Raw genomic sequence first — 25,114 nt, 5'->3', positions numbered from 1 at the left:
CTTCTTTAATACAATTAACCATCTGCTTTAAAGACTCTATTAAAGGTCAAAATCTCGGAACAACACTTTACACATAACAACTTGAACCATTCTCATAGAAACATCAAGATGGTGAAAATCCCAGCGTTTGAGGTAGAGCAGTGGATGGACAGGTACGAGAATACGCCAGGGGTACTGAACATCGCCGAAACATGCTGCTCGTCTATATCGATCGATCAACTTGTACAATTCAATAGTGATCAGCAAAGCAACGCTCATCCGCTGATCGATTTCTCTAAGCCTATGACGTACGGTCCAATTCGGGGATCTGACGAGCTGCGGCGGAATATCGTAGCCATGTATAACGAAGATGTTGATACGAGGACGGCAGTCGCTCCTCTGTCTACCGAGAACGTTATTGTTACGCAGGGAGCCATATCCGCCAACCACTTAGTATTCTACAGCCTCGTTGGGCCAGGGGATCATGTGATTTGCGTCCTCCCAACTTATCAACAGCTGTACTCTATCCCCGAGTCTTTAGGGGCTGAGGTTTCCTTATGGAAGCTCAGACCGGAGAACGGATATATTCCCGATGTCGCTGAGCTCGATACCTCGATTAGGGATAATACAAAGGTATGTCGTCTATTTCAGCTCAACAGTTATGTTTATTTTCTCCAGTCAGCTTACCATTCTAGATGATCGTCATTAATAATCCTAATAACCCGACGGGAGCGACAATTCCAAAAGAGGTCCTAGCTAAGATAATCGACATTGCGCAAAAACACGGCATCATCGTCCTCTCAGATGAAGTTTATAGGCCGCTGTTCCATAGCCTCGAACCGGGAAATATCCCACCGTCGGCACTAGGGTTAGGTTATCCTAAGGTCGTAGTTACCAGTTCCATGTCTAAGTCGTGGGCCCTGGCAGGTATTCGAGTGGGTTGGGTGGCGTCGCTAGATGCTTCCATCATCGAAACCATCGCGTCCGCCCGCGATTACACCACTATTAGTGTGTCACAGCTCGACGACCAGGTGGCACGGTACGCTCTGAGCGCCTCCGTGCGGCCGCAACTCCTAGCGCGGAACATTTCTCTAGCTAAGGAGAACATACAGCTACTAGAGCAATTCATCCAAGACCACTCGAACGTATGCTCCTGGGTGAAACCGACGGCAGGAACCACAGCATTCGTGCAGTTTAAGGACAAGAAAGGGGCTCCAGTGGACGATGAAGCCTTCTGTAAGGATGTTCTAGATAAAACTAAGGTTATGTTTCTACCTGGGTCTCGCTGTTTTGGATATGGCCAGGCTTCATCCTTTGATGGGTTTGTCCGTATCGGATACGTGAACGAGACAGAGATACTACGTCAGGCATTAGAGAAACTTGGCTCATATCTAGTGGACAATTTGGAGTAAAGATCAAGCGAGTAACGAGAATAGACATGGAATTTGATATTAGTTATTCCGTCTACTTAGATAATAACGTAAATTTCCAACAACTCCCTGTGAAGTTGATACCACAACTCAACCATCAAAAGGCACTTGGGAATATGGTATTATAATGCTTAGTTAACAAATCTGGAAGGGGAATATATCTCTCCATGGAGTCTCATTACCGGTTCGCCGCATTTGGCATTCGGTCGGCTTCCGGGCTGTAACTTACCTGGTACCGGGTAGAAAGAAAGAGGGTGGGAACAAGGGGAAGCTGTCTATCTGCACTGCGACGACATTGCCGTAATCTAATATGCCAGATAACAGTACCGCATCGATACGACTCTAGATTGACATATTCCCGCGGGATGCGGAAATCATGCCTTATAAAAATGAAAGCGAGTTTTCAGCTTATGAACCTTTTGAAATCAATATAACTCGAGTGCTAGAACAAATCGGCTCTGGGTAGTATTGTAAAGTGTAAGGAGTTAAGTAAGGAAAAGCGTAGATGAAAAAAGAAATTCCAGCCCAGGTTTTAAGGCAATTAGATTTTAGTCAGGCACAAATGTACGTCAAGGTAGTATTGGACAATAGGCTTCAAGATGGCTGGGCTCCTAGCAAGGGTTAGGAAGATTATTCTAGCATTACACATATGATGAAGACATTACGCTTAGATGGTGCTGACTCAATAATTCAAGAACGACAAGATATCATATCCATAGCACGTTTTCCGAACCCATACAATTTCGTTCCGTGTTAGCGAAACGATACAATAAGATCCATAGAAAGATCCATGAATACTGGGGCCTCCCCCGATCTCAAAATCGCATAAGAATTACGCGAGCGGGTGTAAGCCATTAATCAGCACTCAAGACGATTTTATCATCCGGATTGGGGCAATAAAAGAAAAAAAATATACCAGCCTAACTCGAATCTGTACGGGGTTGACCCACTGAGCTGTGGTTGGAGCCGCAAGATATACATCAATGATCAACAAGCTCAACTATGTACTTCATACTGAGATATGTATTAGTAAGAAATCACTGTATGTAGACATCTACTTGGGTGGTTCGTATAGAAACCCGTTAGTCTATTCCCCTTAGTTTATTTACCCCCTGATCTGGCCTGATGGAATACTACCTAGGTACCTAACATAAGGCACCTAACCTACGTCTAAAGTACTTACGAATCAATACCTAAAGTACCTAATGATTACATCAAAACTAGGTTGCATTACCAATATACATCAAACATGAAGAGAGCTACCTTGGTGGTTGAATATGCACAAGCTACCAGCTGGTAGTTGGTTTGAGATGCGGCGCCATTACGACTCTACTATGTATTAAGCTATGCTGTTGGGGGAGTGGGGATTGTGACAGTTCGTTGCTGGGGTTAGGTAGATTTGGAAGAATGAGAGAAAGAGGTAGAAGAGAGGCCAGATCAGACTTCAACCCGCTTGTGTACTGTCGAATAGGATCGACCTAGTTGCGATATATACATACATACCTACCTTACAAGGTGCCTTACATGGAGCCTTATTATTAATGGATGATAAAGAAAAATAAGCAAAAGTAAACCACGCCATCCCCACCTCTCTCCGTCAAAGGTGCCCGCTAGCAGCTGTTGTCTATGATGTAAACATAAGTATAAAGTCGACGAGGTGCCGTCGTTGAGAATGTCCTTATTCTATACAACTTCAAATCGAAAAATACAATAATATTCAAGCATCTTTATAAATCTTAAGATTTTAGTCTATTTCTTTATCAAGCGCAGCAACTAGATACCCCTATTTTCATTTATTCGCAATGGCACCCAAGATTGCTATCGTCTATGTAAGTTTTTTTATTTCACATGCCACTATTTACGGGATTCGCGTGGTTAGGTAAAGAGGAGAAAACTTGGATGTTCTTAGGAGGTAGTCAATGGATCATATCAGAAACTCAGACTGGTCATGACTCATGACTTGATTAAGTCGAACTACCAAATTTCCCAATATCCTCCCAACTCCCGACTCGTGGCCTTTCGATACTACAGCGACTAACATGCGTCTTTTTATAGTACTCCACCTACGGCCATGTCCGCCAACTAGCCGAGGCTGAGAAGCGCGGCATTGAAAAGGCTGGCGGTACTGTCGATCTCTTCCAGTAGGCGCCGCTCTCTACGTATCCTTCTCCTGATATGTGCTAATAAAGCAACTACAGGATTCCCGAGACCCTCTCCAAGGAGGTTCTGGCCAAACTAAATGCTCCCGGCCCGGCTGCCGATGTCCCGGTCCTATCGGATCCGGCGACTCTCGAGTCGTACGACGGCTTCTTGCTCGGCATCCCGACGCGCTACGGAAACTTCCCCGCGCAGTGGCGCGTATGGTGGGATCAGACCGGAAAGCAGTGGCAGAGCGGTGCTTTCCACGGCAAGCTAGGCGGTCTCTTCATCTCAACAGCCTCTCTAGGCGGTGGCCAGGAGTCGACTGCTCTGGCGGCCATGTCCACCTTTGCCCACCACGGCATCATCTACGTCCCCTTCGGCTACGCCAAGGCCTTCGGCACTATGACTGACCTTTCCGAGGTCCACGGTGGTGGCCCCTGGGGTGCCGGTACCTTCGCTGCAGGTGACGGCTCGCGCCAGCCCAGCGAGAAGGAGATCTCCATCGCTGAGATCCAGGGTGCCGAGTTCTACAAGACGGTTGCTAAGTTTGCTTCCGGATCGGCGTGACTACATGATAGCAAGGATAAAGAGACACCAACTGCGACCGCCACACAGGCAGAGGGAAAGAAAGAAAAGAAGCAGAGCGAAGGCCCTTGCGGTTTGCCTACTAAGTGCGTGATAATGTAGTTCTCGTCACCTAGAATGATTTAACTATTAAAACAAATAAAAATTATTGAACAGACTCCCGAGACTCGACCAGTTTTCTACTTTAGACACCTTAATAGTATGCAGTAGCAGCTCCCGTAGTTCAGTCAATAAAACTATCTTACCATAATTAGTCATAATATTTATATATTCAAATACAGATATATATTACCCCTATTCATCCATACCTCAGCTACATAACACAACCTCTCGAATCACACCTTGGTATTTCTCACTCTCCTCAAATGCAGGACCTGCGTACCTACAAACCCGAGCCCCCCTATAAACACCGTCGTAGCACAATATACAATCAATCCCTTCCAAGCTCCGTCATCATCCACATCTTTCAAAATCGCACCCGCGATTGGCGTTCCCACCAATACTGCTATTCCGATGAATGCGAACAACATGCCCATACGAGTACCAAGGCGGCCCAGATCCGGCGTAAGGGTCACGATAGCACTAGGAGGCAAGCTTGCAACTCCCCCATTAAAAAACCCAAAGAGTACCGCGAACGTAATCGTTCCTCCGAGATCATGCACGCCGAGCCAGCTAAAGGCAAGGATACCAGCGCCGAGTGTCATTGCGGCTAGCATGTTCATCGAACCCAAGTAATCGGCAACGAAATTCGGCAAGATGCGCCCGAAGACGCTCCCGGCGTTAAGCAAAGTAACCAGATACGCAGCCAGGTCGGCGCTCGCGGTACCGCGCCGTAACGCGAACAGCTGCAAATAGAAAAATGGCACGTACATTCCCATGAATGACGGCAGGGCCGAAATCGCAAAGCTCATGAACGGCACATCCCGTATAGCGTCGCGGTCGAAGAAGGCTCGTTTATGCCGAGGTGGCGCGACACGCGGACGCACTACAACGATGAACGTTAACAGACAAGCCAAATAGGGGGAAGAACGAGAAAGAAAGCTCAACAGCACGTACTACAAACCAGCGGCACGACAAGCAGCCCCAGCAGAATAAACGCCAACACGCGCGTCGCCCATCCAAACCCAATCCGCGGCTGCAACCTACTAAACAGGATCGAAAAGACAATACCCCCGACCGGCGAGCCCGAAGACTGCAAACCCAGCGCCAGCGCGCGTCTTCGCGCAAAATACTGGCTCAATATCGCCGCAGACGGGAGAAACAACAACCCGCACCCAACTCCAACCGCAACACCCTGCGCCAGCAAGACCTGCCAGTACGTCTCGCACAAGGACGTCATGAACAAGCCAAGCACAACGAGGGCCGAGCCCGAGATGGTCAGCGCGCGGAAGTGGCCCGCGTCGAACAGCGGGCCGGATACCAAACCGCCCATGTTGAGGAGGGCACCCTGCAAGGAGCCGATCCAGCTGATGTCAGAGGATGTGCTGGACCGGAGGAGATCGGTCTCGTAGTACGTCTGGTACACGCCGAACGAGTTGATGAGGCCCCAGCTCGCGAGCATGATGACGAAGGCCCCGAGGACTTGGAGCCATGCTACTAGGCCGCCGCTGTTAATGTAAGGTTAGTAGATGTAAGTATGAGTAGAAAATCGCGTATGTATTAGAGAGTATTCTGGGGTAGGTATAGGAGAGAACCGAGGCGCTGGATCTAATTCCCGGGCCGGTTTATAATATGGAAGAGGTATGTTAATCAAGTCCAAAAATACATACTCCGGAACATCAGAAGTCTTCGGCTCCGCCAGCGGCGTCGCTGTCACTTGAGGAGACTTCATATCCGCATCTTCCGTACGGTCCACGGAACCCTCAAAGATCTCCGTCCCAATCTGCGAGCCCGTGCTACTATCATTTTCGCTGCCCTTTTCTTTTTCCATAGTAGCTTTCGGCACCGTTGCTTGCGGCTCCCAACTTATCCTTTCTCTCCTACGTTGCGGCCGTTCACGGTTTTAACCCTATTTATCTAGGGGTTCTCCTCACCGCCTGCTTGGGATTCCCGATTCCAACCCGCGGAACCAAAACTAGAAAAAATGATGATAATATGCGAGGATAAGGCACATTGATGTAATCCGGGGATGAAGTCTGCGGTCCGCGGTTGATTATTAATCGGTGAAAGTCGCAACCGATTTTATTTATTTACCTACCGGAGGTGGCATCCTTATACGTCAGCAATACGATGTCGCCTTTCGTTTTCGATCACCTGCTCGATTGGGACACGGCCTATTTAAGCGAGGTTAAATTTCATGAACCCCTACTTACCTGGGTATACTATATACTTGTAATCAAGAAATGGAAGTTTTATATATATATAGGTAGGTCTGCTTGCCTATTCTACTAACTTATAAAAAAGTAGTATTAAGATATATCCAATAAAACTTCAACATCGCTGAGCCCTTCCGAAAAGCGGTTGACTTTATTAGTTGCAGTCGGACTCGCCTCGTGCCGAAACGGAATAGGTTGCCGAGGGAAGTTCGATATATCCTAGCGACCTGCTTATTTACCTATCATGCTAAATTTCGTCGGTACATATAAGCACCTTAGGAAGGAATTCAGGTTATAAATTGGGATCGAATATGAACGGACAAGCGGCATCTGAATTGCAAAGGCGAACTACAATAAATAGCCCAATGGCCAGTATATATCAGCCATGTTCCGAGCTGTACCCTTCGAGGCCGAAGATGGTACTTCCTCTCCAAACCTCTCGTTCTTCTCAGTTCCAAAACGAACTTTCCACACCAAGACGCCTTGCAAGTAATGATACATACATAATTCGTCTCGTGTCGTGTTACGCCAACTTCCAAAGTTGCTCAAATACATGTCTGGCTGCTAAATACCAACAAATTAAGAATCTGGTTCATAGTTTTGATCGTATATTATCTTTTGTGATGAGTTATATTATGTGCTGAGTTATTGCTGCCTCTGCACAAGCCGCGGGCGTGTATGCTGCCGCTGACTGTCTCCAGTCTACGAGCTGGAAATAGTATTGAATAGATGTTTAGTGATGAGGGTCGTTGGGATGTGCTGTTGATGGTTCAATTACAATCCGTGGTAATCTCTCAATCCGCAAGCTGGGCAACTGCGGAACACCTCCAATTCCCCTTGAGGATCTCCTGGTCGAAGCTGTATCACGCGCACCGTCTATCATCGAGAGATCTCCGCTCTCCGTCATCCTGTCTGCAGTCTGTGCGCTTAACCGTCGCTCGTGACCACGCGCTGGGTCCGTGTAGTTGGGTGGGGGCTCATTAAAGATAGGTGTCGCAGCCCCCGATCTTACATCGTCTAAGCTAACTTCCTCATAATCCGGTGGAGGCATTTCGACGTCGCCTAGATCTGCCTCGCTGATTATTTCCGGGCTTGATCCGGCTCGAGTGTGATTACTTCCTATCCGTGGTGTGGATGTGTTAGACCTTAGCCCTGGAGATGGAAAATCGCTATCGAGACTAAGAACAGAGCTAGCGCTACGATCTCGACGATGGGACAGACCCGAAGGCGAGCGCGTGGATAGGGCAATGCTAGCCGCATCTGATAACAATCCTACGCCTTCGCTCCCATGACTACTTGTGCGGACTCTTGTACCATTGAGTTGCGCTACACCAAGCTCGTGGTAGCTAACGCTGGAGACGGCACGTTGTCGCTTTTCCTTGATCTGCCCGTACGCATCGCGTAAGTCATCCACGGCGCTGTTATCGCGTGCGGCTCGTCTCTGGGCTGCTATGTCGCCTAATGCCCTCGTATCCCCGCGAGCCCTAGCCTCTTGTGTTAAGCGACGCCGCTCTTCCCGTTCGGCACGTTCCTGTCTTCTTGCCAATCGGATCTGAAATAGCGTCTCCATCTCTTCGTCCCGCATGCTCTCTAGATCCTCGGCGGTAGGATATTCTACCACAACATCAACGCCGTCGCGTTCCCCTTCGCGACCAATGACCTGCTCATTTTCGTTCGCCTTCGGCTTATACGCGGGAAGCGTTATGATGGATCGAATAGACGTGTTTCTATCTACCTGTGATACCGTGCTGTTTCGATTCGTTTGCGAAACCGAGAGGGTAGAAGTTGAGTGGCCATCTCGTCGCCTTCTATTCCGAGCAGATGTCTCAGCAGACTCGGAGTCGGCCGTTTGCTGGTACTTGCCTCGTTTCGCCTGCCCGAACCCGAATTTCGTCCTGTAGCGGAAAAAGCAGAAGGACAAGATAACGACCAATAATATACCACCTATGACGCCAATGATCTATAGCAAAGATGGGGTTATTAAGACGGATCGAAGCAAGCTGGGCCGGTACAGAATAACTTACCACAAAGATGGCTTTTGATGGCGGATGTCCCTGATCACCAGGACCCTTAGGGCCCCCAGGATCTCTAGGCACCAATTTGCTGGCACCGGATCGAAGAGGGAGGGGAATTCGATATGGAAGCAGCATTGTGAAGTATAAACGAATGACTATAGTGTGATGATTTGCGACGCCGTCGGGACGCACCCGATATCGTAAGTTGGCAGCCTACAAACCCAATATTGTTTTAGGACGGGCGCCGTGCGCTTGACAACGGCAAGAAGCCGCAACCAGTTAATAACGGCAAGCTAATCGGTTGTGTCGACGGTAATTCAAAAGAGCCAATCTTGTTCGGGAGTGGTGCAGGTGAGCACGGACGGGGAAGATAGCGGCAAGGTTGGCGAGAATTAGGCACGAATATTGTGATGATGGCACTACCTAGTTATGACGGACTGGTCTTGTAAATAGGGACGACTAATTTCGCGAGACTAATCCAACAGCGCCAGAGAATCAGTAGATGTCTCCTATGCTGCGCGAGTTTACGAAGAGATCTATGTAGTCTTCAATTCAAGCTCGGGTTTGGTATGCGATTTGAGCTTAAGCGCCGGCAATATAGTGGGTAGGGAATAGCAAAACAGTCCGATGGGGTAGGATGGTAATAGACTCGTAGGACTGGAAGTCGTAAATTTAGTTGTAAGCCGACCACGAAGGAGAAGATAGTAAACTACCTCCTGATAGATAGCAACGGAGATGAAGATGGAGATGGAAAGAAGAGGACGGGAAAGTCGCAAGATACAAGAAGCTGGCAGAGTGGGGGGGAGGACAAAACGAGGTACATGGTTAGGTTACAGCAGTCTAAAGACCCGGTAGCTGCGGTAAGAGCTACCTACACTAATACATCTCACTTAGGGCAGTACCTTTACTGCTAATATAATTGGTGTTGATACATGCACCAAAGCAGGCAGTAGGTAAGTGCAGAGGTACATACATGTAGGCATAAGGCAGGCACAAGCGTGGCAAGGGTCGGCAGGTAGGTATTGATGGAGGTAGCCTCGACCCTTCTATTGAATCCATTCAAGCGTTTCCGACTACAGTACGCCCCCTGAAATAATGTTATTCAGCGGACCCCTAGAGCTACTTCGCTGAGATCCTGAAGCGTATGTCTACTGCCGCCCTATGAGGTTGTCGTAGTTCTTCGAAAACGTTGTTTCAGAGTATTTTATGCTATAAAACCCTGGTATAATAGTTGAGATGTTTTAAGAGGCGTTGTTCTATTCAGAATTAGAAGCCCTGTTCTGTATCGTGCACGTCCGAAAAACTAACATTATTTCAAGGGGTGTAGTGTAGTTAATAGAAACATTAGTTTACCACACCGAAGTCCCGGTAAGCGCTTGGTTGGTTGCCACTTTACATGTCTTGATCTGTTTAACCTTTCAAACACTTGCCGAGTTACCTATCATTCTTTTTCCTTATCCATTTGTCTTCACATCTTAAGTGCAACTAGAATTGCCTACAAAGCTTAAGTTATTGCACGACGAAATCAGCGAAATAGCTAGGCAAAATATCAAAAAGTCCGCCGCCGTGCCATAACTTGTCAGCCCCCGTTGAGGCTGGTTCTACTTTGAATCCTTCAGAGTCCAGACTAGGTTCCCCAGTTCATAGTCCACGAGCCAACCCGTCAACCTCGATGTTACGTGATTCGATCGCCCGATCTAGTTCTCGGTAATTTTAGATTTAAGAAGATGAAAGGACGCCGACGTAACGATTGATCTAGCATAAGAGAATATATTATTATGTATAATCGGCAATATTTGTAGTATCGTATGTAAGTGTAAGTGCAAAGTTCTCGCCGGCATTTCTTTTTGGCGGTAATAATAAGCTGACCTTGTACAATCCTGAAGAAACGTTTCTTGATACGAAAAGTTTGTATATGACGCCTCGGCCGTTATCGCTTCGGCTGATTCGCCTGGTTCGTCTGGTCCGCGTATTATGCGGTGCCTCAAACTTACAGAACAGTAGATTGGTTAGGTGCTTAGCCTGCTATGCCAACGGGCGCCAAAACATTACAACTTCGAAAAAGGAATCATTCGAGGTAGGTATTGACAAATTCTGCTCGTTCGCTTTTCGCATGACTACGTCATCCCCTGTCTGTGCGGATAACTCTCCTTCCTAATCAACGTTAATGAAATCATTTACTACCTAGCCCTATATTATGTAAAACGTGCCATACGGGCCATACGTGGCTGTGGGTTCAGTGAATTTCCACTGCGCCTTGTTGATCTGTACCTTTCTCGACTCTCGAGCCGTCCCCTTGTCACGCCTATTGAATCTCCGTCCCCGGTCGATTGTGCCGGTGCTAGGGCTGCCAGGTCCCTGGGAAAATTCCCTGCGCTAAGGTAGCATCTGCGAAACGCCATGGTCCCTCCCTGGTCCAATCTTGGCGGAGTTGCATGATGCCTACCTAGTGTAAGTTAGGGAATTCGGGTCGTGGCAGTGGCAGTGACTACGGGAAAGGCAAGATCCCATTATCACTAGTTACGTACAGTAAGTCCGATAGAATTTCAAATCGGAATCCCTTACTTCGAAATTCCCTTCTTGGCGTTGTTCAAGCTAATGTAAAGGGTCTCAGATAGCTACGTAGCATTACGAGACATACATACATACACGAGCCTCCTTGCCTATGGCGCATGGCATGTTAGACAATGTCTTCGATCTTGCTATTATCAGCCGGAAGATCGGGAACGGTACACTGCACTTCAGCTGGTTGGCTGGGCGGTGAGACATACATCAGGTACAACGCATCCTCGTTGGCAAACGAGTAGCTATCATCATCTTTTAGATAGGCTCGTAGGTGCAAAGTCCTACGTCCAAAAGGGGGAATTCGTCTCCGATAGGGTCCCCTCATTTGTAGTATTAAGGGAGCTGAGCATCCATTATCCATTCATCATGGCTATCAAGCCAACCATATCTCCTGGCATGTTTATAATGCGCAATAGGTAAGCTTCTCGTTTATTATCTGGACCGGAATATGAAGGTAAACCTGCATGTCGAAGCCGCGTCATTGCGTCTTCTAAAGCTGTAGCTGCTCAGACGCACTCAATGCTAATATTTACAATAGGACCATAATATTCACACATAAAAATTTCAGTACGAATTTAGTTATGTTTCATCTTACGGTTAGCTCTCCCTGAGCATGCTAGCACTGCAACTCTAATAGGCGAAAACTTCCTAATATCACATATTGTAACCCAACCCATGCCTATATCAAAAAGTGAGAGTCAGAAACATGGTATCCGGTAATAGAAGAGGAAATCATTCAGAAACATGTCTACGAATATTCAACCAAATCTCTTTTCAAACTTCTTGAACATCCCCGTGACACCTTTCTCCAGTCGCTCTGCATTTTGGCCTAGCCTGCTCTGACCCTCGACCTTGGGTTTGTATTTTTCGTATTTAGACGCGTGCTCTTGTTCGGTTGGCCGGTATAGTTGTTGGTGGATACTATAATCCACACTCCCTGGTGCTTGCTGCGCATTGCCGTAGCTGTAATGCGAATATCCACCTGGGGGCGGTGGTGGTAGACCAGGGCTCTGAACGGGTGGTGGAGTCGGGTGGTGCTGCGTGCTCTGCGGTGGTGGCGGCGGTGCGAACCCGGGCGAACCCGGGAAGTTAGCACCGTATGGGCTCACGAGACCGGGCGATGCCAGACCGGAGACCGGGACTGTGGACGAACGTTGCAGGTGTCCGAATTGAGTCGGCGGGAAGCCCGGACTCGCAATGCCGGGTGTTGGCAAACCTGGACTGACTAGACCGGGGCTAACTAGACCAGGACTCGCCAGGCCGGGGTGCACCTGCGGAGGGCCGGGAAGACCGGGACCACCCGGCGGAGCAGAGAAGTTCGTTACTCCGTACCCAGGAGTATAAGGGGGAATGTGGTCACGAGCCACGGCAGCCGCGAGAGGATCGTGTCCGTCATCCTCGGGCGGAGGAGTCTTTTCCCGGTGTATCCTCTGTTCTGCGGCTGCTGGTGCGGCGGGATTGTACGCTATAGGTGCAAAGCTTTGAGGTGAGGTATTCTTACTGTCGTCTGTCGCTGCGGAGGTTGGAGGAGGCGCGAAAGTAGGTATACCTTGAGGTGCTGGTTTAGCGCTCGAATACTTGGGGTCTGAGATGGCAACATTTTCTAGCTTCTGGACTAGAGGATTCGTGTCTTGAAACTGGCCATACGGGTGTGGTGGTGGACCAGGCTCATCTGCGACCTCTACCTGAGATGCGGGTAAGACTCGTCGTACACCATTGACGAACTGTAGGGCATCGCCATGAGTCCAGAAATAGATGTCGAGAGAATGGAGCTTGTAGTGGTATTTATTCTCATTTCGAGGATCGTACGTTGGAAGATGCCACTGACTCTGGTCTATCGGCGCACCGGCTACGCCCTCGACTAAGATGTTTACGAGACATTGTTGCTTATAAGAATACCGGATCCTCGTTCTATCTAGATCTACATTGCGAGGAGAGTTAGGTTAAAACATATATGACAAAACGAATACTACTTTGGAAGCACTCTTACATCCGTCAAAAGCATCTTGATCGTCCATGCCTGGCTGATTCGCGACTTCAATCCGCGCCCTTCGGTCATTCGCATTCTCGAACAGGTACACGTAAGAGCCTTTGTCAAACCGATGATGCGGCGGCTTCGCTTCGGGAGGTCCGTAGAAATAATGAACGTCTCCGAAGCTATAAAGGAGGAAATTGTTGAGCTATTATGAACTATAAAATTGTTGGTACTACTTGGGCACTTACAGGGTCGCAACATTCTCTTCACCAGGCCGAACTGCCATCTTGATCACGAGTCGGCCTTAAAAATGAGATGAGGGAGATAATTAAGGATGGTACAAATAGCAAATAGAAAAACAGTCGAGGCCAGCCTCGTTAGTGCTACTTTTATTTAACAAAGTCCGTATCGGAACTGACGATAGCTTCAAATTCCCTCGAGGTGGAGGAGGAAAAAGGAAGTAAAAAAAGTTGGAGAGTAGAACTTGCTTCTCCAAAGAGCTCACCACTAAATGACGATCACTTCTATGTACTACAGACGCCATTTCTAAAATAATACGTAACCTTAGCCTACCTGTAAGTGGTACGGCCGTTTTTACCACAGCCCTTTCCGACCCTGCATCAAGGGAAAACGGCAACTGGTACATGGTAGAGATGTTGCAGAATGGGAAGTTGTTCGGCGCTTAGCCGTCCACTCTCCTTCCTCGAAGCTGCGATGGCGGGGTAATACTGATAACCAATAGAAAGACTCAAAGCTGCTAAGCCCAGTTAAGCCTACAGGTCGATAAGCTTAGCTTATGCTAGGTAGGGTCTCAATTTATCGATAAACAGATATGTATCGGCCCTGGAATTATCCGCTAGACTTTCAATTGATTGGGACCCACATCTTTTTTTCGGTTCCATCGAAGGAATCATTTGGCGATAGCTTCACTCGCTCACATATTCAACAGTTTTTTTTAAGATCCTCGCCGTCATAATTCTCACCAGCGCAGAGACGGGCTAGCCAATCTACCGAGGCACCGTAAAAATCCCGCATTCATCTCATCCCGTTCTCCCTGTCGAGTCCGAACCGAGAGCCCGGCAGGGCACCGCACCGCACCGCACCGCACAATCTTCCAAGATGGGTGTCGTAAATATCGTCAACATGTGCTCGCACCTACAAAATGCGTCGCGAGCTCGCCTGGGCCTAACCTCCGTCCCGCATACAAAATACAACCTCTACCTAGCCTTAGCCCTACACCGAGGCGGCTATCTCTCCTTCGTCACGCGCGGCGGCCGTTTACCCCCCGATCCCGCTACCATCTCGACCTTCGAGCCCGAGCCCTTGACGACCGCCAACGTCGCCCGCCAGCGCCTGTGGGTCGGCCTCAAGTACAACGCTGCCGCGGGCGGCGAGCCCGTCATGGGATCGATTCGCCCTATAACTACGCCCAAGAGGCCCGTCACCGCTAAGCTGCCTCAGCTGGAGCGCCTTGCGCGGGGTTTCGATGCGCATCCCCATCGGGCCTTGAATATCGGCGAGTCTATTATCCTGACTACGAGTTTGGGTACCCTCGATGTCCGCGAGGCTGTCGAGCGCAAGGTTGGAGGTTTGCTGCTGTGCCGGGTAGGCCCGTGATCTATCGTCTCGTTTGATCCGTTCAGACGCTCCTAGGCTGTCTGCTTAAAGTTGGCGGGAGTAGCATAGCCGTTTTTTGCGCATTCTGGGTGGGGGAAGTTGGTAGGAGGTGCCAAGAACGAGATGAATCGACAGAACGAGTCTCGTTAAGGGATAGGGCGAGAGGATGAGACTATGAGCCGATACCCTCATCTTGTGACTTGTGGTGTCTCGTCTCGTACGCCATACGCGTGGCCTCGAATTCCAGAGGCGTATGCTGGTCAACGTTCCATAGACGAAATACAAAACGGACAAGCAGGCAAAGGGTAGCAGAAAGGCTTCATGTATATAAAGCAAGGGAAAATAGGCATCGGCTGCTTACCTGTGTACTTGACTGTACTATATCTACTCGCATATCATAAAATATCCGATGGCACATCTCATACGTTTACGTGTAGGAGCAGAAGACTCTAACCATGAATGCAGGACACATTAGATACACTATTACTCCCAATGCCTTGCCAGACACCATGCGGAAGACATAACCACCCCTGTTAAATATACCTGTTATGATGCTATAGCTAGGCCTGAGTATAATAAATGTTTTTTTTATTACTTTCCCTAGTTACTCTAACCAACTCCCCTATTTTCTACTTTACGATGAATACACATAATACTCATAAAGACAAGTCTAGGTATGCTGTAGGTATTTTCACTACCTATCACCTATCACCTAACTCCTTAGCAATGCCGCACGCACCGCGAAGGAACGGAACAGAAAAGAATCCCCGTATGCTTCCAATGGATTTAAGAGAAAAAAGGTATCATCTGCGCCTCGCCGAATACAAACAAATTTTGGACCTTTTTCTTCTGCCTCTTCTGACTTATTACTACAGCTAGCTAGTCAGAACAACGGCCGGTTCCTTAGGTATCCTGTGATAGTATCTATGATTAGGTCTCTTGTACCTAAATAGTTTCCACCTTGGATTCCTCCTCAGCCTTGACCTCTTCCGTGGTGCTAGCGGCTTCGCTCTGAAGAACGACCTCATCGGTGCCTTCGGATACGGGCTGCTCATCTTGCATGCCCCCGGTTTCGCTGTTAGCTGCGTAAATCTCAGCGGCAGGCTCTAGTGCCTCCTGAACCAAATCCTCGATATCTTCAACCTTCTCTGGGTCTTCGGTGACCGCGGGAATTGTTGCCACTTGCTCCGGTGACTTTTCTGCGGAAACACTGCTTTCCTCAACTAAAGTATCTGTTGAGACCTTGGCTGTCTCAATAGCTGCTTCTGCTGTCTCAGTCTGGGCGACAACTGGAGCAACCTCCTTTGCCGTCGGAGGTTTCTTGCCGGCAGGCTTTGCATGCTCTACTGCTGCTTTGGCCCTATGCGTTGCAGACTGTGCCCTGGTTACCGATTTCTTCACACTCCCCTCAGCCTTCCTCTGAACACTTGAAGGTGTGCTCTGCTTTCGTGGCGGTGTCACTGGAGCCTTTTCCGCGGTTTTGCTAGAACTGCTTTGCGTCGGTCGCATCATCCGCGCGAGAAAGCTTTCGTCAACGTGGCCATCTCTTTTGATGATAGGGTGGTCCTTAGACACTGGCTTCGGAGGGAGCCCAAGACTCGGACGTGCTCGACCGCCAGCCGAATTCCCGCGTCTCAAACCTTTGGTAGTCGAGGTAGTACTCACACCTGATAGGCTTTGCCTGCTAAGCGACCTATGCGTAGTAGAGCTGACATTAGAATGCTGAGCGTTGCCGGAAGCTCGTGAGAGAGATTGTCTGGGAGGATGAGCTGCGGTGCCGTTTCCCAGCTTCGAAGCGAAAGACGTAGTGGGCGCCGTAAGGGACGAAGGTAACTTGACCGGTCGGGTAGGTGACTTGGGCTTGGGCTTCACAAATCCGGCTCCCGAAGGAGGAAGATCAATGGGTGTTGGCTTCTTGCTAGAAGTGGCCACTGGCTTTGTGGTAGTTGTAGTTGCCGCCTTTTTCGGGGCATCGCGCTCTCTGGACGAAGCAGGTGTCGATTTCTTCTGCGGAGCCAAGGTCGGGATGCCGGAAGACACCTTTGTAGTACTGCTGGTCGGCTTGAGAGTATTGGGCGATCTAGGAGCCCTAGAAACAGATTTGGCTGCGGTCGAAACGGCTTTGGGAGCAGGCTTTGTGGCGGTCGTGGTCTTTGTCTTGCTACCATTTGTTGATGCGCTAGTACGTCCACTTGCTGGCGCTACGCTACTTCCTCTTGACACCGACTTCTCTGTCGGATTCCCTGGCAGTAGTTTCGTCTTCGTTTCCTCCTCATCTGTCACCTTGTCCGGATTTGGGTTCGGGGCAAGAGGAGGACTGCGACTCTCCTTCTTTGGGGAGGATTTTGCAGGAGACTTAGGAGGGGCGGTTGGGATTGGCGACTCTGGAATAGGCTCTTCAGACAAATTCGTCTTGAAGCCCGAAATATTCTTGGCCATGTTCTCGGTTAAAACTTCTGGCTTCTCAGGTACCGGCTGCGGTGTACTAGCGTCGGTTTCGTCGCTGAGCCTCCGACTGGATACGGAGACTGATTCTTCGCTAGGTTCTTTTCTCAACCCTACCCGGCCGTCCTTTTCGATTGCTACAAAGGTGGTCCGAACCTTGGAAAGCGGGCGAGGCGAATGAGAAGGAGAGGGAGACCCTAGCGGTAGAAGATGCAATGTTAGCTACGACTACCAAGAAACTGTTGTAATCTAACAAATGACAAGTGGATAACGTAGCCAATAAAGCTAGGAGTTGAGGGATGGCGATAGGATCGTGGGATTGAGCAGATAAATAACTGAATTGACTTGGGCATATATAGGATATATAGGATAGGGAACTCGAGTAGGCGATGTCATAAACAAGCAGGTGCTTTGAATACAGGAGAGGCGCCATACCAACTGAAATACCGGATGGACCAGGAGATCTTCCACGATCTGGAGGAGTGTTCTCACCCTTCTGTTCGAACATGGCACGGAGGTTCCTGACTCCCGACATGGTTGCGACTAATGGACCTTCCAAGGTTTTATGGTAGAAAAGAGCAAAAGCAGGGAGCCGATCAGTTGTTACTGATCATGGATCAACGATTGTCACCGCGGGAAAGTGCAGACACCGTTTGCAAAGATGGATGGCATGCCCTAAAGTTTTTTCTGTTGGCCGGTAGATCGGGTTGCTGCTGATTTGTTTTGGTCCGCCTGGTCCTGGTCTTGGTCCTGGTCTTGGTCTTGGTCTTAGTCTAACAGCTATTTGTCCCAGACCCTAGAAATTTGAAGACGAATTGAACCTCGGAAGGCGATAAAGGGAATAAACTTAGATATGTTGTCCGGTCCAGAGGTGATCAAGCTATCGAGCGAGGCCAGGTCGGGTCGAAATCATACATGAAGTGCGTTAAAGGGTTCGAAGATAGGAGACTCTGCACAAATACAAAGTTGAACTCAACGGAAATAACCTTAGCTGCAGACTTAAAAGAGACTTAAAAGTTATGGCTATTTTAGAATTAAGCAAATGCTGCAACTGAGAAAAAAAAGAGTGTGTGGTTGAATGCGCATTTGGCAGAAGAAGGAATTATACAATTGTAAAAGACAATTGTAAAAGGATACAGTTGTCAAAGGTTGCCTGGGGGAAAGGTAGGGAAAGCTTAAGAGAGTAACTGAGGGAAGTCAAGCGACAGCTTTGGGAATTATTTGGTGGCATGTGGCCTAATAAGGCACGGCCTAGGCGGGACTAAGAAGAGACCAGCAAGAGATGGTTCCTTTAATCAAATTGCCCAGTTAAGCAGGGGGGGTACTTGGGTACTTAAGGATACTTTGGGGGGGTTAATTACAATTTCACGATTGAATAAAGTGGGTTCAGGGGCTTGCATGAACTCCCAAAACGTGTCTAACGGCATACCGAGGCGACCTGAGCAACGGGAACATTGAATCTAGGATATTTGGGATATTTGGGATATTTGGGACATAAATTATTAAAGTACGGTCCGTATGAACATCTAGTCTGGTCGTATCGTGGTTCAATTTCAATGTCGTACATACCCGTGGACATGTGGTACCATACATGTAGCACGGATATCCGTACCTAACTTCTCCTTTCTGGTAAGATCCATCTCACGTAGCATTCATTGTATTGTTATGTGTAAGTGATCTGAAGGAGTTTCTTACAGGACAGATATCCAACATAGTCTGTACATTTATCTGATAAATTTAACAACTTACATAGCTAATATTACCTACCTATACTACCTAAATATCTATATTAAGCACTTATAAAGCCCTGATTAGAATAATTCTAGAATTCCTTACAGACGAAAATATATTTGACCTACCTAATAAATACAAGTGCACAGATAGTACAAAAGTACCAATGCATAAAATCTAATGATCAATAGCTCCAAGCCAAGACGGGGTTTAAGAAATTGAATATCAAATATCCAAAGAAATATCTAGAGCCGCACTGTCGTACCAAATGACACGGCTCGAAATTTATGCAGCTTACAAAAGCAATCCCATATTATAGGCTACGAAGATCCAGTCGTACGGATGCTACGGAGTTTATAAACCGTTATGTTACATGCATCAGTTGAGTCATCAATTTGATTTGAGTCGAGGGCACCTTTCAAAACCACAAAACCACAAATCAATATAAAATGCACATGTGATAGGTATATGAATAGCATGTTTCAGGTCCAACCCTCATTAATAGCAAACACACGCCCCTCTCTCAGCTCAGACAGATCTTCAAGTGTCATTGGTGCCATAGCGAATGGTCCCTACATGTAAGGAGAAATGTCTGGTACGCAAAGATGCAGAGATGCAGACGTCCGAGCGAGAGAAACCTTTTTCTTTTTATTAAAGAAATGTATGTATGTATGTATGTGGCCGATAGTCAATGATGCAATAATTCAGTAGCAATCCGCATGTTGCATCTAAACTGCCGTGGTGCATCGTTGATGTAGGTTAGGTACCTATGTAAGGTACCTAAGGCCGTTTGCTGCAGCCTGAAGGCAAGCGACAGGCTATTTTAATTCATCGGGGATGTACTCCAATAAACCCCCTGAAATAACCCCTCCGATCCCGGCCAGGGTATAGACCCCACCACCACCAGAAATTTTGTCGATGGAAGCTCCGTTAAGCTTCATTTAGCTTTGCGACTTGTTAACCAAACACCACGCACCATACGCAACTCAATTGAACCTGCACCATGGCCTCCCGCGTGCTTAGAATAGGTCAGTAGCTACTATACACCCATAATAAACACCACATTCCCACCGATTAATAAACTACACACATTCTAACTCTCAATCGCTCCGCAAACAGGTCTCATCCCCGGTGACGGTATCGGCCGCGAAGTTATCCCCGCCGGCCGTCGGATCCTCGAAGCCCTCCCGTCGTCGCTCGGGCTTAAATTCGAGTTCTCCGACCTATACGCCGGCTTCGAGACCTTCGAGAAGACGGGCGCTGCTTTACCCGACCGCACCGTCGATGTTCTGCGCAATGAGTGCGACGGCGCGCTCTTCGGCGCCGTGTCCTCGCCTACCAAGGCCGTGAAAGGCTACTCCTCGCCTATCGTCGCCCTGCGCAAGAAGCTCGACCTTTATGCCAACGTGCGCCCCGTAAAGAGCGTTCGCACTGCCGCTAAGCCCATCGATATGGTCATCGTACGCGAGAACACCGAGGACTTGTACGTGAAGGAGGAGCGCACTATCGAGCGCCCGGACAGCGAGGGCGGCAAGTACGCCGAGGCTATCAAGCGCATCTCAGAGCGCGCATCTAGCCGTATTGCCACCATGGCTGGCGAGATCGCTCTGCGCCGCCAGAAGATCCGCGACTCTTCCTCCCCTTCCTCGTCCATCCACTCGCATCCCCTCGTAACCATAACCCACAAATCCAACGTTTTATCCCAAACCGACGGGCTCTTCCGCACCGCGTCGCGCGCCGCTCTGTCCGTACCGCGCTTCGCCTCCGCAGTAACAATTGAGGAGCAGATCGTCGACAGCATGGTATACAAGCTATTCCGTCAGCCCGAAGCCTACGACGTCATCGTCGCGCCAAACCTATACGGTGACATCCTATCTGACGGTGCCGCAGCTCTCGTCGGCTCTCTAGGATTAGTACCCTCGGCAAACGTAGGCGAGGGTTTCGCGATCGGTGAGCCGTGCCACGGCAGTGCGCCTGACATCGAGGGCAAGGGCATCGCGAACCCCATCGCTACTCTACGCAGCACTGCGCTCATGCTCGAGTTTCTAAATGAGGAGGATGCTGCGGCGAGGATTTACGCTGCCGTCGATGCTAACCTCGAGGAAGGAAAGTTGTTGACGCCCGACCTGGGTGGAAAGGCTACGACGGAGGAGGTTGTGCAGGATATTTTGAAGAAGCTGTAGATGCACACTGACTCTATTTCTCAGTGAGGCTGGCCAAGTACTTAGGTGTATATATGGTAAATGACGATGAGCATTTGTCATGTTGAATATGAGGAATATGAAAAGGAAATGGAGCTAAAAAAAAAATGAATCAAGGAGAGCATACCAAAAGTTATGATCTAGACTCAATGATACCAATCAAAAGATTTCAAAGCATCATGAAAAGACAACACTAGAGGGAAGAGGTTTCTATTTTTTTTTTGGCCTGTCCTTGGTCCCATACTCTTTACACCGAGCTATATAACCTCGCTCTTTAGAAGTAGATTCCGAAATCATTTCATTTCATCCTTCATGAGCGTAAGCACCAGGCCGAGTGCATACGTACCCAGCCGCCCGGTTATATCCCCAGTTCCGACGTTGCGCATAGATACTTTATATACAGGTTCTATTTGCATATCGAAGTATGTCATCACGTTATATTTTACACCCCATAGCCAATTACAGTCGCGACTCCAGGGTATGGGTAAACCTCGTTGAAATCTTAGAAGTACTTGCCCTTAATTAATCGACCATGTCCCCAATAATGAGGCAGCAGAAGCACTCGCTTGCTCAGTTAGGAGGGAGGCATAACCGAATACATTCCACGCAGATGTGGGTTGAGAGCTATCTCCTAACCACTCGACCCTAAGACGGAACTCCTTCGGTAGACGAAGTTTACTTAGTCCTCTTAGCCTCAAGCTCCTTCTCGTACTTCGCGACCAACTCCTTCCTGTAGGTAAATCGTTAGTAAGGACAATTAAATTATATTCACACCGTAAAAAGTTGGTATAGAGAGGAAGGAATAAAAAACGTACTGTAGATGCGGCGGCGCAGGCGCGTAATGAGAAAACTCCATGCTGAATTCTCCCTTTCCTTGAGTAGCTGCTCTTAGCTGCGTGCTGAAGCCGAACATGGCATTCAAGCTGCAGTCCGCAATCAGCGTAAAGTCCTCGGCACCGATCTCTGTGTCAATGATAGTCGCGTTACGCTTGTTCATCAACATGAGGATGTTACCTTGGAACTCGTTGGGCGCCATAATGGTCGTCTTCATTAACGGTTCCAGCACTTGACCACCGGCCTCCGGGAAGGTCTTGCGGAACGCCATCTGCGCTGCCAGACTGAAGGCAAAATCAGAAGAATCTGTGACGTGTGTCGCACCATCGTTCACCACCATGCGAGCTCCGATAACCTTGTGGCCAAGCAGAGGACCCTTCTCACAAGCGACCTCGAAACCTTTGGCACAGGCTGAGATGAACTTGTCCGGAATAGTACCGCCCACAACTTGGTTGGAGAAGCTGTTCTTCTCCGGCTCCTCATTCGGTTCGATCCATCCGCCGACACGAGCAAAGTCACCGGGTCCACCAGTCTGCCTCTTCAGTAGGTAGTCAAATTCGGCCTTATTGCTGATGGTCTCACGGTATGCCACTCGAGGTTGGCCAGTGATACACTCGACCTTGTACTCTCGTCGTAGACGCTCGATGTAAATTTCCAAGTGCAACTCGCCCATACCTGAGATGATGGTCTCTTCGCTTTCCTCGTCGACGAATAATCTGAAGGTAGGGTCCTCACGTTGGAATCGGTTCATCGCCTTACTGAAATTGTCGGCGTCCGTGCTTCGCTTAGGCTTAATAGAAAGCGACATGACCGCATCGGGTACGAACATGGAAGACATGGTATATGGCAAGTTTCCGTCTGTAAACGTATCGCCCGAAGCGCACTCGACACCGAATACAGCACAAATCTCACCGGCACCAATCTCACTGACATCTTCCATCTCGTTGGAATGCATCCGCACGATTCGTGGAATTCTGACCTTCTTGTCGGTTCGTGAGTTGAAGAGATAAGTGCCCTTCTTCAGGGTGCCCTGGTAGACTCGGATATAGGTGAGCTGGCCATAATTGTTCTCTTCGAGCTTGAATGCTAGGCCAACAAACGGCAGCGAGTTATAGGGGACCAGCTGAGTTTCCGCCTCATCCTTGGTGCGATCTAAGGCCACATTCTTAACGTCGGCGGGGTTAGGCAGGTAGTCACAAACAGCGTCAAGTAGGGGTTGGATGGATTTGTCGGCTAAAGCAGAACCCATCATAACGGGCGTGAACTTGAGGGCGATAGTCGCCCTTCGGATGGCGGCCATGATCTGCTCGTTGGACGGGGTACCTTCTTCCAGGAAAATTTCGGCAATCTCGTCATCAACATCTGCTAGTTTCTCGATCAGTTCCTGGCGCTTCTGCTCCGCAAGCTCCTTCAGGTCCTCGGGGATGGGGCCAGTTCGAACAATTGTTCCCTTAGGTCCTTCGCTGTAGATAGCTTTCATGCCTATCAGGTCGACAACTCCCTTGAATTGGTCCTCGGCACCAATCGGTATTTGAATAGCTGCGGCAGGGATCTTTAACTTGGAGTTGATCTGCTCGACAGCCTTCCAAGGGTTGGCACCCATTCGGTCCATCTTGTTCACGAAACTGATTCGGGGGATGTTGTATCGCTTCATCTGCCTGTCTACGGTAATAGTCTGGGACTGAACACCGCTGACAGCGCAAAGGATCATGACGGCTCCGTCCAGAACTCTCAAGGCGCGCTCGACCTCGATGGTAAAATCGATATGTCCTGGCGTATCGATCAAGTTGATATGATAGGTATGCTCCTCCCCATCCTCTACTTTCTTCCAGTCACAGAACGTAGCAGCGGACTGAATGGTGATTCCCTTCTCTCGCTCGAGTTCCATGGAGTCCATCTTGGCGCCTGCACCGTCCCTACCTCGCACCTCGTGAATAGCCTTAATTCGTCCCGTATAGAATAGTACACGCTCGGTAGCAGTGGTCTTTCCGCTGTCGATGTGTGCCTATGCTAAAGTTTAGCATAACCCCTCCTAGGGTTTTCCCATAAGGTTGATTGCGACGTACAGCGATACCAATGTTGCGCACTCTGGATAACCGCTTCTTTTCTTCTGGGCTCATCTTGGCAAAGACGGCTTCAGGTGTAAGGCTCGCCGCCTCCTCGGCAGCTTTCTTCAACCTGTCGAGCGGACATCAGTCAGTCGGCCACCTCACTATCATCCTATAACGCGCTCGGGATAGTATAGGGGATAGTATAGGGAAGCTTACGCTGCGCTGGCGGCGGAAGTGGCTGCGGCATATCTTGGCTTCGTTAGGTTGAAGTATCTCCTCCCTTCTACACGCAACGGGGCAGCAATCAATGGAGCAGGAGAACGAGACCCCGGGACTCTGGAGCCCACACTGAGAAATCGAGCGTTGCATCTCGACCCTAGAATTCGGCCGTCATTGAGGACAGCCACGGCACGCTGCACCCTCATGGTTTCTAACACGTAATATAATGCAGAAACGAGTGGGTTTAAAGCCGCGAGGAGTAAAAAATAACAGAAGTAAAGATTGGCTGCCGTGGACTGTGGAGTTTAATATTTTCTATTTCTCGATACGAACGAAGCGAAGCCTAAGAGATTTTTGGGGCAATTAGAAAGAGATAACGGCTTATCGGGGAGCTAAATCCCGCCCCTCAGGGACCACTCACAGCGCGTCAATTCAAATAGAATTGAAGCTTCCACTTCGTATAGGTATATTGTACCTAACATTGGAAGGCACATGTGCCTAGGTACCTATGTACCAATCTCGACACAGCTACTACCAGTACTAATAAATACGCCATGCACACATATCCTGTCTTTATTCTTTATTTCTAACATAATCGTCATCTCTGAAAACTATTGTTGCTGCCTCTAAAATATGTCAGTTATTATCTAGGTACCTAAGATAATTATCAATAGTCTATCCAACTGAGGCGGTGATATTATACATAGCCATTGATATGTACAGACTTTGGCCGAAATGAAGACCTTTTTCTTGCCCACCCCTGCTTATAAGCACGACGATGAAGTCTCCTATTTCTTGCTAGCGTTACCTAGACCCGTCTACTCGAGTCTAGTTCAGTATCCATCACCAAATTCCCAGCATTGCAGCCGCCCTTATTTGCTTTCTAGTGTCCTATGAAACCCAACCAGTCTATAGACAAGATTACGAAGCGTAGGTACACTTCAAATGTTAAACGGTCAGCCTTGAGTCTAGCCCAGAAAGTGCTTGTTCGGCTCAACATATACAGATAA

At 48.7% G+C, this 25,114-nt stretch overlaps 9 protein-coding genes across 9 annotated transcripts; 4 read left to right on the top strand and 5 right to left on the bottom strand.

Moving 5' to 3' along the window:
* Positions 1-108: 108 nt before the first annotated feature.
* On the top strand, positions 109-1,391 carry F4817DRAFT_316141 (PLP-dependent transferase; the record flags this gene model as incomplete). The annotated part of the gene is made up of 2 exons (XM_049300631.1): positions 109-612; positions 675-1,391. The coding sequence occupies 2 exons, from the start codon at positions 109-111 to the stop codon at positions 1,389-1,391; spliced, it is 1,221 nt and encodes a 406-aa protein (XP_049158783.1).
* A 1,634-nt stretch (positions 1,392-3,025) lies between these two features.
* F4817DRAFT_115200 (putative benzoquinone reductase) lies at positions 3,026-4,308 on the top strand. The gene is made up of 3 exons (XM_049297533.1): positions 3,026-3,238; positions 3,465-3,550; positions 3,608-4,308. Exons 1-3 carry the CDS (start codon positions 3,212-3,214, stop codon positions 4,116-4,118), a joined length of 624 nt encoding a protein of 207 aa, XP_049158782.1. The 5' UTR covers positions 3,026-3,211; the 3' UTR covers positions 4,119-4,308.
* A 69-nt stretch (positions 4,309-4,377) lies between these two features.
* On the bottom strand, positions 4,378-6,503 carry F4817DRAFT_338316 (MFS general substrate transporter). The gene is made up of 3 exons (XM_049303402.1): positions 5,906-6,503; positions 5,193-5,743; positions 4,378-5,121 (listed from the first exon to the last, which is right to left on the bottom strand). The coding sequence occupies exons 1-3, from the start codon at positions 6,064-6,066 to the stop codon at positions 4,472-4,474; spliced, it is 1,362 nt and encodes a 453-aa protein (XP_049158781.1). The 5' UTR covers positions 6,067-6,503; the 3' UTR covers positions 4,378-4,471.
* A 681-nt stretch (positions 6,504-7,184) lies between these two features.
* Positions 7,185-8,601, bottom strand: F4817DRAFT_358918 (uncharacterized protein; the record flags this gene model as incomplete). The annotated part of the gene is made up of 2 exons (XM_049306088.1): positions 7,185-8,324; positions 8,476-8,601. The coding sequence occupies 2 exons, from the start codon at positions 8,599-8,601 to the stop codon at positions 7,185-7,187; spliced, it is 1,266 nt and encodes a 421-aa protein (XP_049158780.1).
* Positions 8,602-11,620: 3,019 nt separating this feature from the next.
* F4817DRAFT_115119 (uncharacterized protein) lies at positions 11,621-13,528 on the bottom strand. Its single transcript, XM_049297532.1, has 3 exons — positions 13,255-13,528; positions 13,022-13,188; positions 11,621-12,952 (listed from the first exon to the last, which is right to left on the bottom strand). The coding sequence occupies exons 1-3, from the start codon at positions 13,290-13,292 to the stop codon at positions 11,790-11,792; spliced, it is 1,368 nt and encodes a 455-aa protein (XP_049158779.1). The 5' UTR covers positions 13,293-13,528; the 3' UTR covers positions 11,621-11,789.
* Positions 13,529-13,842: 314 nt separating this feature from the next.
* F4817DRAFT_338303 (ribosomal protein S8) lies at positions 13,843-15,194 on the top strand. The gene has a single exon (XM_049303401.1). The coding sequence runs from the start codon at positions 14,126-14,128 to the stop codon at positions 14,621-14,623; it is 498 nt and encodes a 165-aa protein (XP_049158778.1). The 5' UTR covers positions 13,843-14,125; the 3' UTR covers positions 14,624-15,194.
* Positions 15,195-15,568: 374 nt separating this feature from the next.
* Positions 15,569-17,603, bottom strand: F4817DRAFT_316135 (uncharacterized protein; the record flags this gene model as incomplete). The annotated part of the gene is made up of 2 exons (XM_049300630.1): positions 15,569-17,265; positions 17,504-17,603. The coding sequence occupies 2 exons, from the start codon at positions 17,601-17,603 to the stop codon at positions 15,569-15,571; spliced, it is 1,797 nt and encodes a 598-aa protein (XP_049158777.1).
* A 2,128-nt stretch (positions 17,604-19,731) lies between these two features.
* F4817DRAFT_338300 (Isocitrate/isopropylmalate dehydrogenase) lies at positions 19,732-21,185 on the top strand. The gene is made up of 2 exons (XM_049303400.1): positions 19,732-19,827; positions 19,919-21,185. The coding sequence occupies exons 1-2, from the start codon at positions 19,803-19,805 to the stop codon at positions 20,980-20,982; spliced, it is 1,089 nt and encodes a 362-aa protein (XP_049158776.1). The 5' UTR covers positions 19,732-19,802; the 3' UTR covers positions 20,983-21,185.
* Positions 21,186-24,633, bottom strand: F4817DRAFT_338298 (translation elongation factor G). Its single transcript, XM_049303399.1, has 5 exons — positions 24,526-24,633; positions 24,102-24,447; positions 23,901-24,012; positions 21,816-23,839; positions 21,186-21,730 (listed from the first exon to the last, which is right to left on the bottom strand). Exons 2-5 carry the CDS (start codon positions 24,308-24,310, stop codon positions 21,676-21,678), a joined length of 2,400 nt encoding a protein of 799 aa, XP_049158775.1. The 5' UTR covers positions 24,311-24,447; positions 24,526-24,633; the 3' UTR covers positions 21,186-21,675.
* Positions 24,634-25,114: the final 481 nt, after the last annotated feature.

Source organism: Daldinia loculata (genome assembly GCF_022478755.1).
Source record: "Daldinia loculata strain CBS 113971 unplaced genomic scaffold F4817scaffold_26, whole genome shotgun sequence".
Classification (NCBI taxonomy): Eukaryota; Fungi; Ascomycota; class Sordariomycetes; order Xylariales; family Hypoxylaceae; genus Daldinia; species Daldinia loculata.
This window is presented reverse-complemented; position numbering and strand designations above follow the sequence as displayed.

Bases quoted from the DNA above. Each gene is read 5' to 3' on its own strand.
- F4817DRAFT_115200 (XM_049297533.1), top strand. From the start codon at position 3,212: ATGGCACCCAAGATTGCTATCGTCTAT. The intron at 3,239-3,464 runs GTAAGTTTTTTT...GTCTTTTTATAG, and splicing joins CCAAGATTGCTATCGTCTAT to TACTCCACCTACGGCCATGT. The intron at 3,551-3,607 runs GTAGGCGCCGCT...AAGCAACTACAG, and splicing joins GGTACTGTCGATCTCTTCCA to GATTCCCGAGACCCTCTCCA.
- F4817DRAFT_338316 (XM_049303402.1), bottom strand. From the start codon at position 6,066: ATGGAAAAAGAAAAGGGCAGCGAAAATGATAGTAGCACGGGCTCGCAG. The intron at 5,744-5,905 runs GTATGTATTTTT...TTACATTAACAG, and splicing joins AAGACTTCTGATGTTCCGGA to CGGCGGCCTAGTAGCATGGC. The intron at 5,122-5,192 runs GTACGTGCTGTT...TCATCGTTGTAG, and splicing joins TGTCGTGCCGCTGGTTTGTA to TGCGTCCGCGTGTCGCGCCA.
- F4817DRAFT_115119 (XM_049297532.1), bottom strand. From the start codon at position 13,292: ATGGCAGTTCGGCCTGGTGAAGAGAATGTTGCGACCCT. The intron at 13,189-13,254 runs GTAAGTGCCCAA...CCTCCTTTATAG, and splicing joins GAAGAGAATGTTGCGACCCT to CTTCGGAGACGTTCATTATT. The intron at 12,953-13,021 runs GTAAGAGTGCTT...CTCGCAATGTAG, and splicing joins TCAAGATGCTTTTGACGGAT to ATCTAGATAGAACGAGGATC.
- F4817DRAFT_338303 (XM_049303401.1), top strand. From the start codon at position 14,126: ATGGGTGTCGTAAATATCGTCAACATGTGCTCGCACCTACAAAATGCG.
- F4817DRAFT_338300 (XM_049303400.1), top strand. From the start codon at position 19,803: ATGGCCTCCCGCGTGCTTAGAATAG. The intron at 19,828-19,918 runs GTCAGTAGCTAC...CTCCGCAAACAG, and splicing joins CTCCCGCGTGCTTAGAATAG to GTCTCATCCCCGGTGACGGT.
- F4817DRAFT_338298 (XM_049303399.1), bottom strand. From the start codon at position 24,310: ATGAGGGTGCAGCGTGCCGTGGCTGTCCTCAATGACGGCCGAATTCTA. The intron at 24,013-24,101 runs GTAAGCTTCCCT...TCCGCTCGACAG, and splicing joins ACTTCCGCCGCCAGCGCAGC to GTTGAAGAAAGCTGCCGAGG. The intron at 23,840-23,900 runs GTACGTCGCAAT...ACTTTAGCATAG, and splicing joins TGCGCAACATTGGTATCGCT to GCACACATCGACAGCGGAAA.